Source organism: Odocoileus virginianus, chromosome 4 (genome assembly GCF_023699985.2).
Source record: "Odocoileus virginianus isolate 20LAN1187 ecotype Illinois chromosome 4, Ovbor_1.2, whole genome shotgun sequence".
In the NCBI taxonomy this organism is placed as follows: Eukaryota; Metazoa; Chordata; class Mammalia; order Artiodactyla; family Cervidae; genus Odocoileus; species Odocoileus virginianus.
The window spans coordinates 6,882,136-6,895,636 of NC_069677.1; the positions used below are offsets into that span (position 1 = coordinate 6,882,136).

General features: G+C 38.4%; 1 protein-coding gene across 6 annotated transcripts in view; it reads right to left on the reverse strand.

The window, feature by feature from the left end:
- Positions 1-1,729: 1,729 nt before the first annotated feature.
- TMEM39A (transmembrane protein 39A) overlaps positions 1,730-13,501 on the reverse strand; it is a 29,428-nt gene continuing 17,656 nt past the window's right edge. For 2 of the 6 annotated variants that reach the window (XM_070466006.1, XM_070466007.1), the window contains exons 5-10: positions 13,333-13,487; positions 7,728-8,076; positions 7,579-7,623; positions 6,765-6,952; positions 4,654-4,774; positions 1,730-2,212 (exon numbers count right to left, since the gene is read on the reverse strand). In XM_070466006.1, coding sequence (XP_070322107.1) covers positions 1,979-2,212; positions 4,654-4,774; positions 6,765-6,952; positions 7,579-7,623; positions 7,728-8,076; positions 13,333-13,487 — 1,092 coding nt within the window. In that variant the 3' untranslated portion in view covers positions 1,730-1,978. Of the gene's footprint in view, positions 2,213-4,653; positions 4,775-5,344; positions 5,830-6,764; positions 6,953-7,578; positions 7,624-7,727; positions 8,077-13,332; positions 13,488-13,501 lie in introns of those variants that run through there. The other 4 variants (XR_011487199.1, XM_020891743.2, XM_070466009.1 and 1 more) reach the window with 4 other exon arrangements.

The following is a 13,501-nucleotide window of genomic DNA, read 5'->3' on the forward strand; positions in this document are numbered from 1 at the left end:
AAAGCAACCAACACACTGGTGGTTATTTTTCCAGTGTACCAAAATTGCTCAGGCTTCCCTGGTGGCACTAGTGGTAAAGAATCCACTTGCCAATGCAGGAGACTTAAGAGACGTCGGTTCAACCCTGGGTCGGGAAGATCCCCTGAAGGAGAGCATGGCAACCCACCCCAGTATTCTTGCCTGGAGAATCCCATGGACAGAGGAGTCTGGTGGGCTACAGTCCATGGGGTCACAAAGAGTTGGACACGACTGAAGCGACTTAGCACATAGCACACAAAACTGCTCCTACCTGAGGGATTGTCTCCTTGAGGATGCCTTCTATTGGTGCCATTGCTAGCACTATTTCCTTATTCTGACTTATTTTCTCTTTACCACCCTTATCACTACTAGCAAGAGACATTATATATGTTTGTTTACAGCATATTTCGCACCTCCCATTCTGCATACTGTAAGCTCTATGAGGTAGGGCCTTTACTTTTCTTATTTGCTGCTGTATCCCCAGTACCTAAAATAGTGCCTGGTGGTCACCACATATTTGTTGAATGACTGAACTGACTCAACGAATTCCAAATAATGTAACTTTAAAAAAAAAGTATATCCATCAAAATTTAAGGAAACAATGGTCACATGCAGCAGTCACTTTAGGTAGCTATATATACACCTATTCCTCATAGTGCTGTCTTTGCTGAAACCTGTTGGGAACTTTCAGAGCCAGTATAGGAATTATATGATTATTTGTTTTCATTTCATAAGCCATATTGTATTTCAGCTGTCTTTGGTGAAACCTGCTGGGAACTGTTTTCAGAGCCAGTATAGGAATTATATGATTATGTTTGTTTTTACTTCATAAGCCATATTGTGTTTCACCAAAAGCTTCACAGTGTAAAAAGGTCAAAAGGAACATAGGAAACACATGAAAATGTATTTCAGGCTCTCAAAACAATGCTCAGAAATTTAGTTGACTAGTAACATCAATTGACTAGGCATATCCTCTTTCAAGAAAATGGACTAAAAGGGGTTAATACTCACAGACATAAAGGTTCTGGAGTATGAAATTAAGAACACACACAGATCAAACTACTTGAGGACAAAGAGGTAACTTCTCCTATCTTCCTTCCACTCATAACTCCAAATATGCCATGGTAGGGGGGTTGCTGCTAGACTGCATCCATTCCTCCAGTTACGTGGGTGTGTTCAATCTGCCAGACCCCAGGCCAGGGGATCTGTGCTCATCTTCTCCCACTGATCCAGTCATACCCAACTTCTTCATAAGTTTGGGCATTCTATCCTGTCCTTAAAAGTATTATTTCAAAACAGCTAACAAGAAAAGGAAAATCTTTTCAAGCAAAAGTGGAAGAACAGGGAAAAGGAGTGTAATATCCTGTTTCAGGATAAGAGATTTCACAAAAGTATATTTAAATGTCATAGGGCAGGCAGAACACTGAGTTCCTACCTCAGAAATGCTTCTTCCCAGCAGGCAACAAAGAAAACCCCACCAGGACTTAAACCCACTCTTGCCCTGTGCACTCCAATACTATCTGCCAGTCAAAAAAAAAAAAAAACAAAAGATGATGAGTGCTGTCAGGCAACTCCACTGATCTCTCTGTAACAATAAGGCCAACCAAAGACTAAAGATGAGGAGGACTAGAAGGAAAGCATACACACAAAAGGTACCATGTCAAGTGATATATGAGATGTTTTCAGAAATGAATGAGTTATTCCAGGGCCATACAAACAAATCAATCTCTTTACTAGAGAGGTGCACCTCTCCTCTGTATATTATTCAAATATACTAACACATGAAAGATCACATCACCTTGTTTATGGATACATTTAATATCCCTTGCCCTTCCCACCTTTCAAAACATAATAGTATACAAAATATAAAATATCTTAAATATTTATAAAAATTGCAAGAAAAAAATAGAACGTATGAAAATATTTTTATCTGAGTTCTCCCTCATTGTTGAGAGGCAGCTTAGTTTGCCTTGAGTTCATAACTGTTGAGCGGATAGGAGTATGCCCTGCCTAATACTATTCTGTCCCGGAGGAGCTTAAATAAAACATAGTAGTTGCAGAAGAGGATGAGAGCCATGGAAAGTGTGTGGTTCCACTTCTCTGACCGCAGCAAGGAATAGAGCTGGTAGAAGACAACACTGCCCTCAATAAGGATAAGCAGATTTAACAGCCTTAATGGACGATGAAACAGGAACTGTAAGGAAGTTAAAAAGCAAAATGTTATTTCATAGAAAAGACGGGATTTATTCTCTTTTTTTCTAAAATCATTTTACAGTTATAGGCTCCTATGTACACTAACAAGTAGATCTGCTTATTGAATGTCAATCAGGCTATTTCTTGCTATAGAGATCCAAACTCATTCTTTTTTGCTCAAGGTATAATGAAACACATTTTATTTCAATACCCCTGAGACATAGAAACAGACTTATCCAAAAGAACTCGTTCTCAAAAAAAAAAAAAAAAAATTTTTCCTAGATTATGTCTTATCTCAAATATTTTATTTGAGATAACCTCTTAAAATGTAACTGCTTAAAAATGTAAAAATCGTGGTTTGTGGGCTGATCTAAGACATAAACACCTACACTAAACAAGTCTGGAGGGAGGGATGGTAATATAAGTTGAAATATCAATACAGTAATTTCTTACTTTTTTTCTTAAACTGTTACCCACCAAGCTGTTTTCTTTTGCCCAGTTTTTCTGGATATTGAGAAGTAGGGTATACAAAGGGAGAACAGTGAAGAAGGAAGGAAAAATTAGTTAGAATTAGAGAGACTGGCTAAACACAGAGCTCCAAATTCATCACTCTAAGAGGCTGAATCCTAGTTGACTAATAAAAATGCATCATGAATAGAAGACAGTGGTCACAGACTGCAAACTGTGTTAATGGTAGTATATCAGATCTAAAAGAATAAGTTAGACCTCGGGGCTCAAATCTGAGAATAAAGCCAAATAAATCATCACAACAGCTCTGAAAGGTTTAACTGGGTTCTCAGGATTCTCCTGCGGGAGAAAGAACATGTTTACCCTGGATTTTATTACATGACCCCCAGTAATACCATGTATAATACTGGCTCAGAATTAACATTCTAAAAAAAAAACCAGGCAATTTCAGATTCTGTGGCAATTATACCAAATATAATTAAATGTGTAGGTAGACTATAAACTGAATGAGTAGAAATGTGAGGACAGCCACAGTTACAGGTAGCAAGCCCATTCTTAACTTCGGTGTGCCTTAAGAATCATTTCCAAATATGTAAATGATGCAAATTCCTAGGATTCTTCAGAGATCTGACTTTAAGGGACCCAACCACCACTCTAAGAAGCACTGATTTACCTGTTTGGTCACACAAAATCAGTAATAAGTTCCTTAATCTTTCTTCTATGGTTTCCACCTGATTCTTCAGCTGTCCAACACTAGCAAGGAAAACACTTATCTTTCAAGCAGAAAACTTTAATAAACTATCTGGTTACTGTCAGCTTCCAGGGGACCACAATGGCCAACAGATGCCATTAACAGCCTGTGGAATTCAGCTGGCTGAATGAAATATTCTGTGTAGAAACCAGATGTTTGTGCAGTTATAACCTAAGTCCACTTCTCCATCTTAAGGCCAATCCCACAGGAGTCAAAGAAATTGTTTTAGTTCCCTCATTCAAAGGCCTTCCATCTCGGCCCACCCACCCCTATTTATAAGCATCCTGCCCTGATGCAAGTTTCCAGTATTTAATGAAAAAGTCCTTAGTAGTGAACACTTGCAGAACCAGAACGTCCAAGTACCCTCATAAGGAACTGGGAGGGATGAAGGGAGGAATGGGAGCGAGAACGGGATTCAAGTATCAAATGAATGAATGAATGAATAAAATCTCCCAATTCTTTTTCAGAATATGATCTCCATTCAAAGACAATGCACTGCACTTTGTGCATTTTTACTGAAAACAGTTCCCTGTATGTACCTACTATTCCCCACTCCCATTAATCAGTTTGTCTTTCTTTAATAAGTAAATATTTCTCCCTCCTAGAGCCAGAATTTCTGGAAAACTGAAAGATCAAACAGAACATAACCCAAGACATAAATCAAATGGGACAAAACTAGGTTTAGTGGGCATCTATGGCTTTTTTCCTTTCAAACTTTTAAGCCTTTTTTCCTTTTAATTCGAAAAAAGGTAGAAGACCAGAGATCATGCCATCTGCCTGTGTTTCAAAGTGGAAGTATTTTGAGGAGATGATATACATGAGAAATATCAAAAAATAAAATCATCACATTATTACTATATTAAATATTGCTTAATGATACAGATATAATAGGGATACCGCTAAACCAAACTATTACAAAATTAAAGACTGTAAGATGAAAATGGAAGTCTTAAATAATTGTGTACTTCTTTCAAGTGATACTAAACTCACAAATTCCACTGTAACTAGAGAAACCAGTCAAGTTATTAAAATTGACATACTGGCATTTCACCTTCAATCTGCCTTTCAGAAGTATTCCCAAGGACAGAGGCCATTATAGTAGTAAAATAATTACCCTGTATTAATGTCCTAGTATGTGCTATACTCTGTGCTAAATGTTTACACACAAAGTGGCCTCCTAACACTCCTAAGCTTATGTTTGAAAAGAAATAAGCGGTACTTGCATAAAAGCGGGCATGGGATACATCTGAAGGCACAGCCACGTTGTAAGGCCCCACAGCTCTATACAAGCATCTGCTGTGTCGCACCAACACCCCTTGAGGCCATATTGTATTTTCTGACCAACTAAGGGAGAAAGAAATGCAATGTTAGCATATTGGCAATTACAGATAAGATTAGTGTCTGGCAAAACCAGTTATGTTTCTATGGAAAGAATTAAGTATTCAAGTCTTCATCTGCCTGAATTCTGAAAAGATAGTAATTCCATGGTCAGACTGGAAGGAATTAGAAAGGATTTATTACAACTTCATTGCTATATAATAGAGAGAAAAGTTAACTGCAAAGTTAACTCAGTGTCAAAGGACTTAAGAGGCTTAGGAGAACAAGGAGAAACAAATGTGTAAGTAAGGCATCGATGAGCCAGAAAATCGAGTATAAGCAGGTGGACTGTCACCTCAATCCCAAGTGAGCAGAGTCCACTGGTGGAAATGCTAGAGGAAACAAAGAAGAGAAAAGTGGATGGTAACAAGACTAGTGGAGAAATTAACACATTATCAAACTAGAATGACAATTACTGCAGAATTACATCCCACAAGCTACAGAAAATTTATTCATTTATCACACATTTCAAGTGCTTCATATTGTGAGAAGCTATACAGAATAATACAGAGACACACAAGGTACCAACACACAAACTTTTCTTTTTACTGCTTTCCTGGTTTATTTTTATACAGGTTTCTCTAGGAAAAAGAAGTTACGGAAGAAGCTTCACTCTTTCCAGCACCAACATAATGGAGTTGGGGTGGGGATGGGGGATCTTCAGGTTAAACTTTTTTTAAAAAAATCTAAGTTAATTCATCTCTTCCTGATTTTGGAAAGGTTAGTTTCCTAGGGTAAGAACTGGGACAGCATTTTAAATATGTTAAAGAAAAAAAAAAAGTCTAGCACCCTGAAGCTTTCCCAGTTCAGAAAATGTTCCATCAGCCTTGCTCACACTTACCAGCATTAAAGTGAAGACACACCTCATGGCCATGTGCCATCAGGAGCCTGAAGATGTACAGTACTAGCACTGTGCATTGGATTTTCAATTTTTATTGAAATCTGTCCTTTGCCCACAGTCAGGTTTCTTTTCAGCCTGGCCCAATCTCTTTCAGTTCCTGGGCTTGAAGGCCTGTGCTAATCTGTATCAGACATCAAGGCAAATAATTGAAGGGAGCACTCTGAGGGGAAGAGGGGAAGGGAATGTCACCTTTAATTAGGACACCTTTAATTTCCTAATTTAATTAGGAAAGAATTTCTAGGTGATGAAATTTGTGAAATGTTCAAATTATAAAAGGGAGGAAGATGAAGATGGTCCAGGTCTGAGAGAAAGGCATGATGAAGGGCTCAGAAGCAAGACAATAAAAGGATTCTGAAGTCAAGTCATTTTGGACCATAAAGGACCATGCAGAGAAATGACTGGCGGGGGACACAATGAAAGGAATACTCAGAAAGAACTCAATTAGCGACAGTTTTCATTTGAATATAGGAAAAGCAGAGCAACATTCATTAGTGAGTTTAGGAAAAGAAATGCACAAAGATGCAGGCTAATACAGCAACAAAACAAACAAACAAAAATAAGTAAACAAAAAATAAAAATGCTGGCTAGGAAAATTACTAGAGCAAATTTACATTTATTAGAAAGAAAAGATGAGAGAAGCAAAGGCCAGCTGCCTAAGACAATTAGCTAGCAGCTATTTAACTGGAGCAATGAAAACAAGAAGATGAATCTCACAGTCTTCTAAAGAAAATTAAAAATATATCATGAGTCTTTGAATTTGGGCAAATGGTTAGGACTGAAAGAAAACTCCAAGATGATAATTTGGGAAACAAATTACACACTCTAGAGTGACTGGGCAGCTGAAAGGTAGAAGGCATTTGAGGAGGGACTGGGGATGGTGGTGGAAATGAGTTAATGTTCCCTGCTTTCAGTTTAGAGTGATGACAAGCACCCATGTGGGCAAAAACTAAAAATTAAATGTTCAAAGCCAAGAACAAGAATGACATACAAAGCAAATAAACATGGTCAGCAGCATGTAAAAAGGTGTTAAATGGTTTGATCCTCTAACCTACTTACATGTGCTGTGGAGCATTGCTGTAGGAGCCATGTTCAAGCTTCTGCCACTTGCCCAGGTGAGCAGCTGATTTATGCAGCAAATCACAGTACTTGGATGGCAGCAGCTGTGTGGTGAGCATGACAAAAGCATTGATCCACACCATAATGAGGTGCTCACATGACCAGCGCATGTCATAGTACTGGGTACTCTGGAAGAGATTAGAAGAGAGAGAAATGATCCATGTACTGATGAGCAAGAAGGCAGGGATGGGTGCGTGTACATACGCCCTGCAGACAATGTCACTCTGAGTCACACATGCATTTGTTGTCCTGCTGTCCGTGCAGAAAGTTCAAGAGCAGAGTCCTCCAAAATCCTTCAACCTGACTTTCTGGTTGCATGAGTTAGGGTTGGGAGGGAGAGGCAATTATACTTTAAGTCCTTCCTTTCTAGAAGAAGTGAATGCTCTCTGTGAATGACCACTCCAGCTGCAGATGTGCTTCTCAATGGGTGAAGGAAGGGCACTAAAATGACCCAAAAGATTTTGGGCCCAAGTGACATCCAGACCATTTTTCTCTTCTACCAAAATAAAGTTTAAATAAAGGTTAGATTAAATTCAAGGAAACTCCTGATGACCATGTTAAGATCAACCATGGCAGGCTGTATTTTACTGAAACTCCAGTCCTCTTACGCTACCATATACTGATTCTAAGTACAAGTTTATTCTCTCCAGAAACTGGGGGCGGGGGAAATCTAAAAAAAAAAAGAAAGAAAGAAAGAAAACAAGAGGGGACCACCATGGGTGCATCACAGATATGGAAATATCTATCCACCAACCAGGTATTGGTGCACTCCAGATGCAGCCGAACTCCACCATCCAGGCTGCCAAAGGGGAGACAGAGAAAAGGGGGATTAAATAAGAAATACCCAGTTTATGTCATCCACACACAAATCCAGGAAGCACGGAAAAGCACGTAACCACTTACCTTCACAAAACACAGGGGAAGAAATGCAACATAGTAGGCACTGAAGAGAGAGTTGAAGAGAACTTCCTTGATTCTGTGGTTGAAATCTGCTTTCAGACATTCTACTTCATTGCGAATGAGGTCAGGAGACAGTGGGCAGCTGTGGGTGGGGATGGGCGTGGTATTATTAAACTGTTCTTTTAGAGACTCCAGCAATAAGGAGAGGAAGTCCTTGGATTTCGCCAAGCCACCCACAGTTGAGGCACTTTCCTCTACCGCCTGGTGCTGAACCACATAGGGAAAGTCTGTGAGAAGGAGATGAGCTCTACTATCTTGGTGGAAACAGCAGAGAGGAACATAAACACCAAACCTGTAGAAAAACATGAGTATGAAAATGAGACCACAGATGCCACCTAATATCAGATCTCATAACTATGTTAGCAGAATAGTCATGACTCTTCAGAATGAACCTAATATAATGGGGACTTGGCTGATGGTAAATTCATTATCTGGGAAGCTCTTTAATTTCTTCCCACAAAGGCAATATATATTCACTGTAGGATAAGAAACTACAAAAAAATCATGACAATTACCTAGAAATCACCATTTTATAATTTTTACAATTGGGTGCATAGGCTTTATATTTTTTCTATGTTTAGCTTCACACAGTATAAACTTTTGTATACTACTGTTTTAACTTTGGGTGTGTGATTATGTAGCTTGTATGTACTGAGTATTTTCTCATGTCATTAAATGCTTTTGTTAACAATTCTAAAAGGTACTACAGTATTCTCATATAGCTACACCATACTTTACCTATTTCTCTTTTGTTAGTAACATAGTATTTCTTATTTTCCACTACTGTAATTACCAATGGAGTAAATAATTTCCCACACACATCTTTGTGTACATCTGGTATTTTTTGAAGGGTTGCCTTTTACTTCCAGTTCTCTCTTCTTAGTGACAGGGCTCCCCTGCCTCCCCACAACATCACCCATATCACTATCCTAGTTCCCCTTGGTTATTTTTCTCCACTGAACTGGTAAGATCATGTATTTTACATGTTTATTAGGTTTTTTATTTGGGTTTTTTTCCCGTTGGGTCTGACCTCCCCTTACTACAATGTAAAAAGCTCCAGGAACCAGAGATTTTAGTCTGTTTATTAGTTCACTGCTATATATATCTTTGATACTTATAATAGAGGCTGAAACATAGTAGGCACTAAATAAATACCTGATAAGATTAATAAAAGCAATTCAGAAGTACAATAGATAAATTTTTACAGGTAAAATTACTTGGCTAGAGGACTAAAAATTTGTGAGACTTTTCATAACTTCTTATAGTTACTCCAAACTTTGGTTCCTTAAAAACATGTTAAACACTTCCCTAAGTCTTAAGAAACTTCCACATTGTAACCTAGGTCTGTATTATAAAGTGGTCATTTCAGTGATATAAATTTAGATATTAAAAATAGCAAATAAAAAGACATTTTAGTCTCTCGTGAACTGTTCTCTATAACTCAAAAAGGAAAGAGAGGAACTAGCCCAGACGATCTGCAAATAGTGTAGAGCACCAGGATGTGATTAGCATTATCAGCAGTTGCAGGTTAAACAGCTGCATGGATGCCTTTGAAGGTATTTTCTCAAGATGCAGATGTGAGTTTGCGACGTAACATCCCCAGAGAAGACGCAGAGCAGGAGGAAGAAGAGGAGGAAATGGCAGCTTCTCAGGGGCTGTTGACATTCCGGGATGTGACCATAGATTTCACTCAAGAGGAGTGGGAATGCCTGGACCTCAGTCAGCGGGAATTGTACAGGGACGTGATGTTAGAGAACTACAGGAATCTGGCCTGCTTGGGTCTTTTGGTCTCTAAGCCGGACCTGGTCATGTTTCTGGAGCAAATGAAGGATCCCTGGGATGTAAGGAGAATGGAGACAGCCATATACCCAGCTTATCTCAGTAATCTATCTTTGGATGAAGATCAGATGCCTCATGACCTGCAACCAAGACTGGAAAAAGACATAATTTAAGAGACTGTCTCCAACCTGGATGGAAGGACTTTTTATCAGAGATTAAATCATGGACACTGCAACTGCTGACTTTCAACGGCCCTGAGAGGAGTTCAAGGAGATCCTGATAAGGAATACAGAACTAATAAGCCACCACCAGCCAGAAGAGTTGGGGAAATGTCAAAAGGAGACACCGCGTGTCCGTCCACTTCCATCCACTTCCCAAAATCCCTCTTGCTAGAATCCATCTTGGCTGAGCGATGCGTGGGCCACCAGGAAAGACTCTGAATTAGAATGATTGGCCAAAGACCACCCGGAAACTAATCCCATCACCATAAAACCCAAGACTGCGAGCCACGAGGCAGAGCAGTTCTCCTGGGTTCCCTTACCCTCCTGCTCTCCACCTGGGTGCCCTTCCCAATAAAATCTCTTGCTTTGTCAGCAAAAAAAAAAAAAAAGACATTTTATTTAGTAAATTTTATTTTAAAAAAATTAACAAATGTCACTTGTTCATAGTTCCCTACAGAGAGAGAGAGAATGAGTTTATTACTAATTAAGAGGATGGTGAGCAGAGGCTCTGGGATCCAAAGTGAATGTGCCCTGGAGTAGCAGAATGGGAGAGGAGTAAATGCAAAAGTATCAGGCAGGACTCACACATGTGCAAAATTGCAAAAGCTAGAGAAGGCTGCAAGTTCAATACAGCTGAAACCACACATGCAGGAGCGGGGGTGAGAGCTAGGGTGTGTAGTAGATTGCAATGATGGCCCCATTTCTTTACCCTTCCCAGTAGTTTCACCCACTGTCACATAACTGCACAGCCCTCCTTCCACGTGTGCAGTGACCCTGCCTAATCTCCGTGCTGGGCTCAACAATGCGATCTGTTTTGGCCAATGGGATGTCCAGCAGACACGCTAGGATGGGAAGCTTTAGATGGGCTTGTACATTCAGGCCTGTTCTTTTGCCACTCTGTCAGTTTCATGTGACCATGTCCAGAGAAGGTTGCCAGAGCATGAGAGACTCATGGAACAGAGCTTACTTGTCCTAGCTGCCTAAATAGACAGTCCTCAATTTCAAACATGTGACTGAACCCAGCTAAGATAAGATTGGGAGAGCCTCTTAACTTCTAGCTGATCCCAACATGTGCACAATAACTACAGAGAGTGGTATGTACACTACCACAGCTCTGTGGATGTTTGTTACAGCATCATATGTCAATAGATAACTCATACAGGATAGCATCAAAGGCTTAGAGCATGGAGAGTTTTGTGAAGTACAAAAATGATTCATTAAAGAATTTTAAAGAGGGTTACTAAAGATATTTAGACATAAAATTTGTTTGAATTACATGCTTATTTCATTGTTTTACAAGGGTATGGATAGCCTCCAAAAATAAGCTTCTTTACATATCTAAAAAGAAATGAAAAGGTTTGCTAGTCATTCTGATGATGGTAACTCTCTTCAGTCTAGCCAAAATATTCGTTGATATATCCCTAATTAGCCTTTCAAGTTAGATATGGTTAATCTTCTAAATGATTCAATCAGATATTGCTGGTAAACAGAATAAATAATTTGTTTTCAACTCAAACAGGTGAATGTTAATCTAGAAATACAGAAACAACTGATGTAAAATATACACCTTATACAGAATCTGAATCATGAAAAGTGAAGTTTATAACAAAGAAAATTCATTCTGTATGAACCAAGTTGATGAGTGCTTTAAATAATTGTTTAAGCATTATAATTAGAACCTAACAGAGTACAACCAATAGAAAGACTCTTCCTGCCACAAAGTCAGACTTGGCCGCACAGTCTCTGAGTATACCTTTATTTTATACAGTCACAACGCATATAAATTCATGCTTATGTTATAGCATCATAAATGGTATAAAGCAATGATTCTCAAATTTGACCTAGCATCAGAATCATCTGGAGGACTTGTGTTAAAAGACAAATTGCTGGGCCATACTTTCTAAAGTTTCTGTTTCAGTTTGGGGTTGATTCTGAGAATTTCTTTTTCTAACAAATTTCTAGGAGATAGTGATGCTCTTGTTCTGGGAGCCACATTTTGAGAACTACTGAATTTAGAGTAATGGTTAAGACAATGGCTCTGGAATCAAAAAGACCTGGGTCTTTCTAATTAATTGTCTAACCACTGGAAAAAATTTCAACTGCTTAATCTGTCTTTACCTATGTCAAAAATTGCTAATTGTCTGCCAATAGCTACTGTTCTCCTGTTCTTTCATAGCAACAGAAATTTTAGTCGAGATACAGCTCCCCTGCTAAAGATTCAGTTTTCCAGACTCCCTTACAATGTATTCTACTAGGGAAAGTGGAAGCTTGGGTCCTGACACCATGGAGCTACTACAACTATCCACCATAACTTAAATACACACTGTACAGGAGAGAGGAATAAATTTCTAACTTTTTAAATCCTCTAGTATATTGGATCTGTTGTTACAGCAGATTAAATATACTACTTCCTGGGTGATTGTAATGATTTCATGAGGTGATATTTATAATCACCACCTAGCCCAACACTTAACACATAATAAGAGTTGAATAAATGATAGCTATCTGTTAACATCTAATGAAGAAGGTTTTAGCCAAATGTATACAAATTAAAAAACTATGCAAGATATTTAGTTTAATAGCTAATATCTACAATAAAACACCCCAATTCAACCTTCAGAATGGCTAAAATTTTTTAAATGGAAAACATCAAATGCTGACAAAACTGTGTAGCTGTCAGACTCTTACAGTATTGGTGAAAGGATAAATTGATACCACTTCTTTGGGAAAAAGTCTGATAGATTCTTATTAAACTAAACATACTCCTACCTTATGGCCTAGCAATGCCACTCCTACACATAATTCTCCCAAGAGAATGTAAAGGTAGCTTTACAAAAAAAGACTTGTATAAGAATGTGTATAATAGTTTGTTGTTTTTTTTTTTAAAGAGTAGTCAAAAACCAGAAACAACCCTGATGTCGAATAGAAGGAAAATAAATTATGGTATATTCATGCAATGAACTATTACTGATAATATGTAAACACAGACAAATCTCAAAAACAACATGCTGAGTCAAAGATGGTTTGAAAGAGTACATACTGAACAATTCCATTTATATGACATTCTAGAAATGGCAACCTAACCTATGGTGGGGAAAAAAAATCATCAAAACAGTGGTTGCCTCTGGGATGCAGAGGGTGGGATTTGATTGGAAAGGGACATGAAGGAATCTCTGGAGTAACGGTGACATTCCATACTGGGATGAGGTTTTGATTTACACAGGTATATGCATTTATCAAAACTCAGTAAATGTATACAAGATTTGTGAATTTTACTGTATATGAATTTTATATGGCAAATAAAGCTCATGAAAATCTTCTCCATTGGTACCACTCAGGAACAATCTTAGTTTATATCTATTGCCCCAACTGTATTCCAGTTTAGAAAATAAATTATATGGTCACCCTACCCACTGATTTTTTCGAATTGCCTAAACTTCAGATGTGCATTGAAGAATTTCATTTCCCTCCCTTTTATACCATCATCTGGCATGACCCAAATAATTTCTTAAGACTTACTAATAAAGTAGTAAAACTGGAGTACTCACGGGTAGCCAAGGAAAAGGAGATTGAGGACTGAATGGCTTCGGAAGAGATTGACGAGGGTCCAACAAAGTACCCATCCACACAAAGTAAGTAGCACCAAGCGAGCTGATATCAGAACCATGTAGTGAATCATTGATGATGCACCCGCCTTAGTGGCCTACAAGTTTGGAA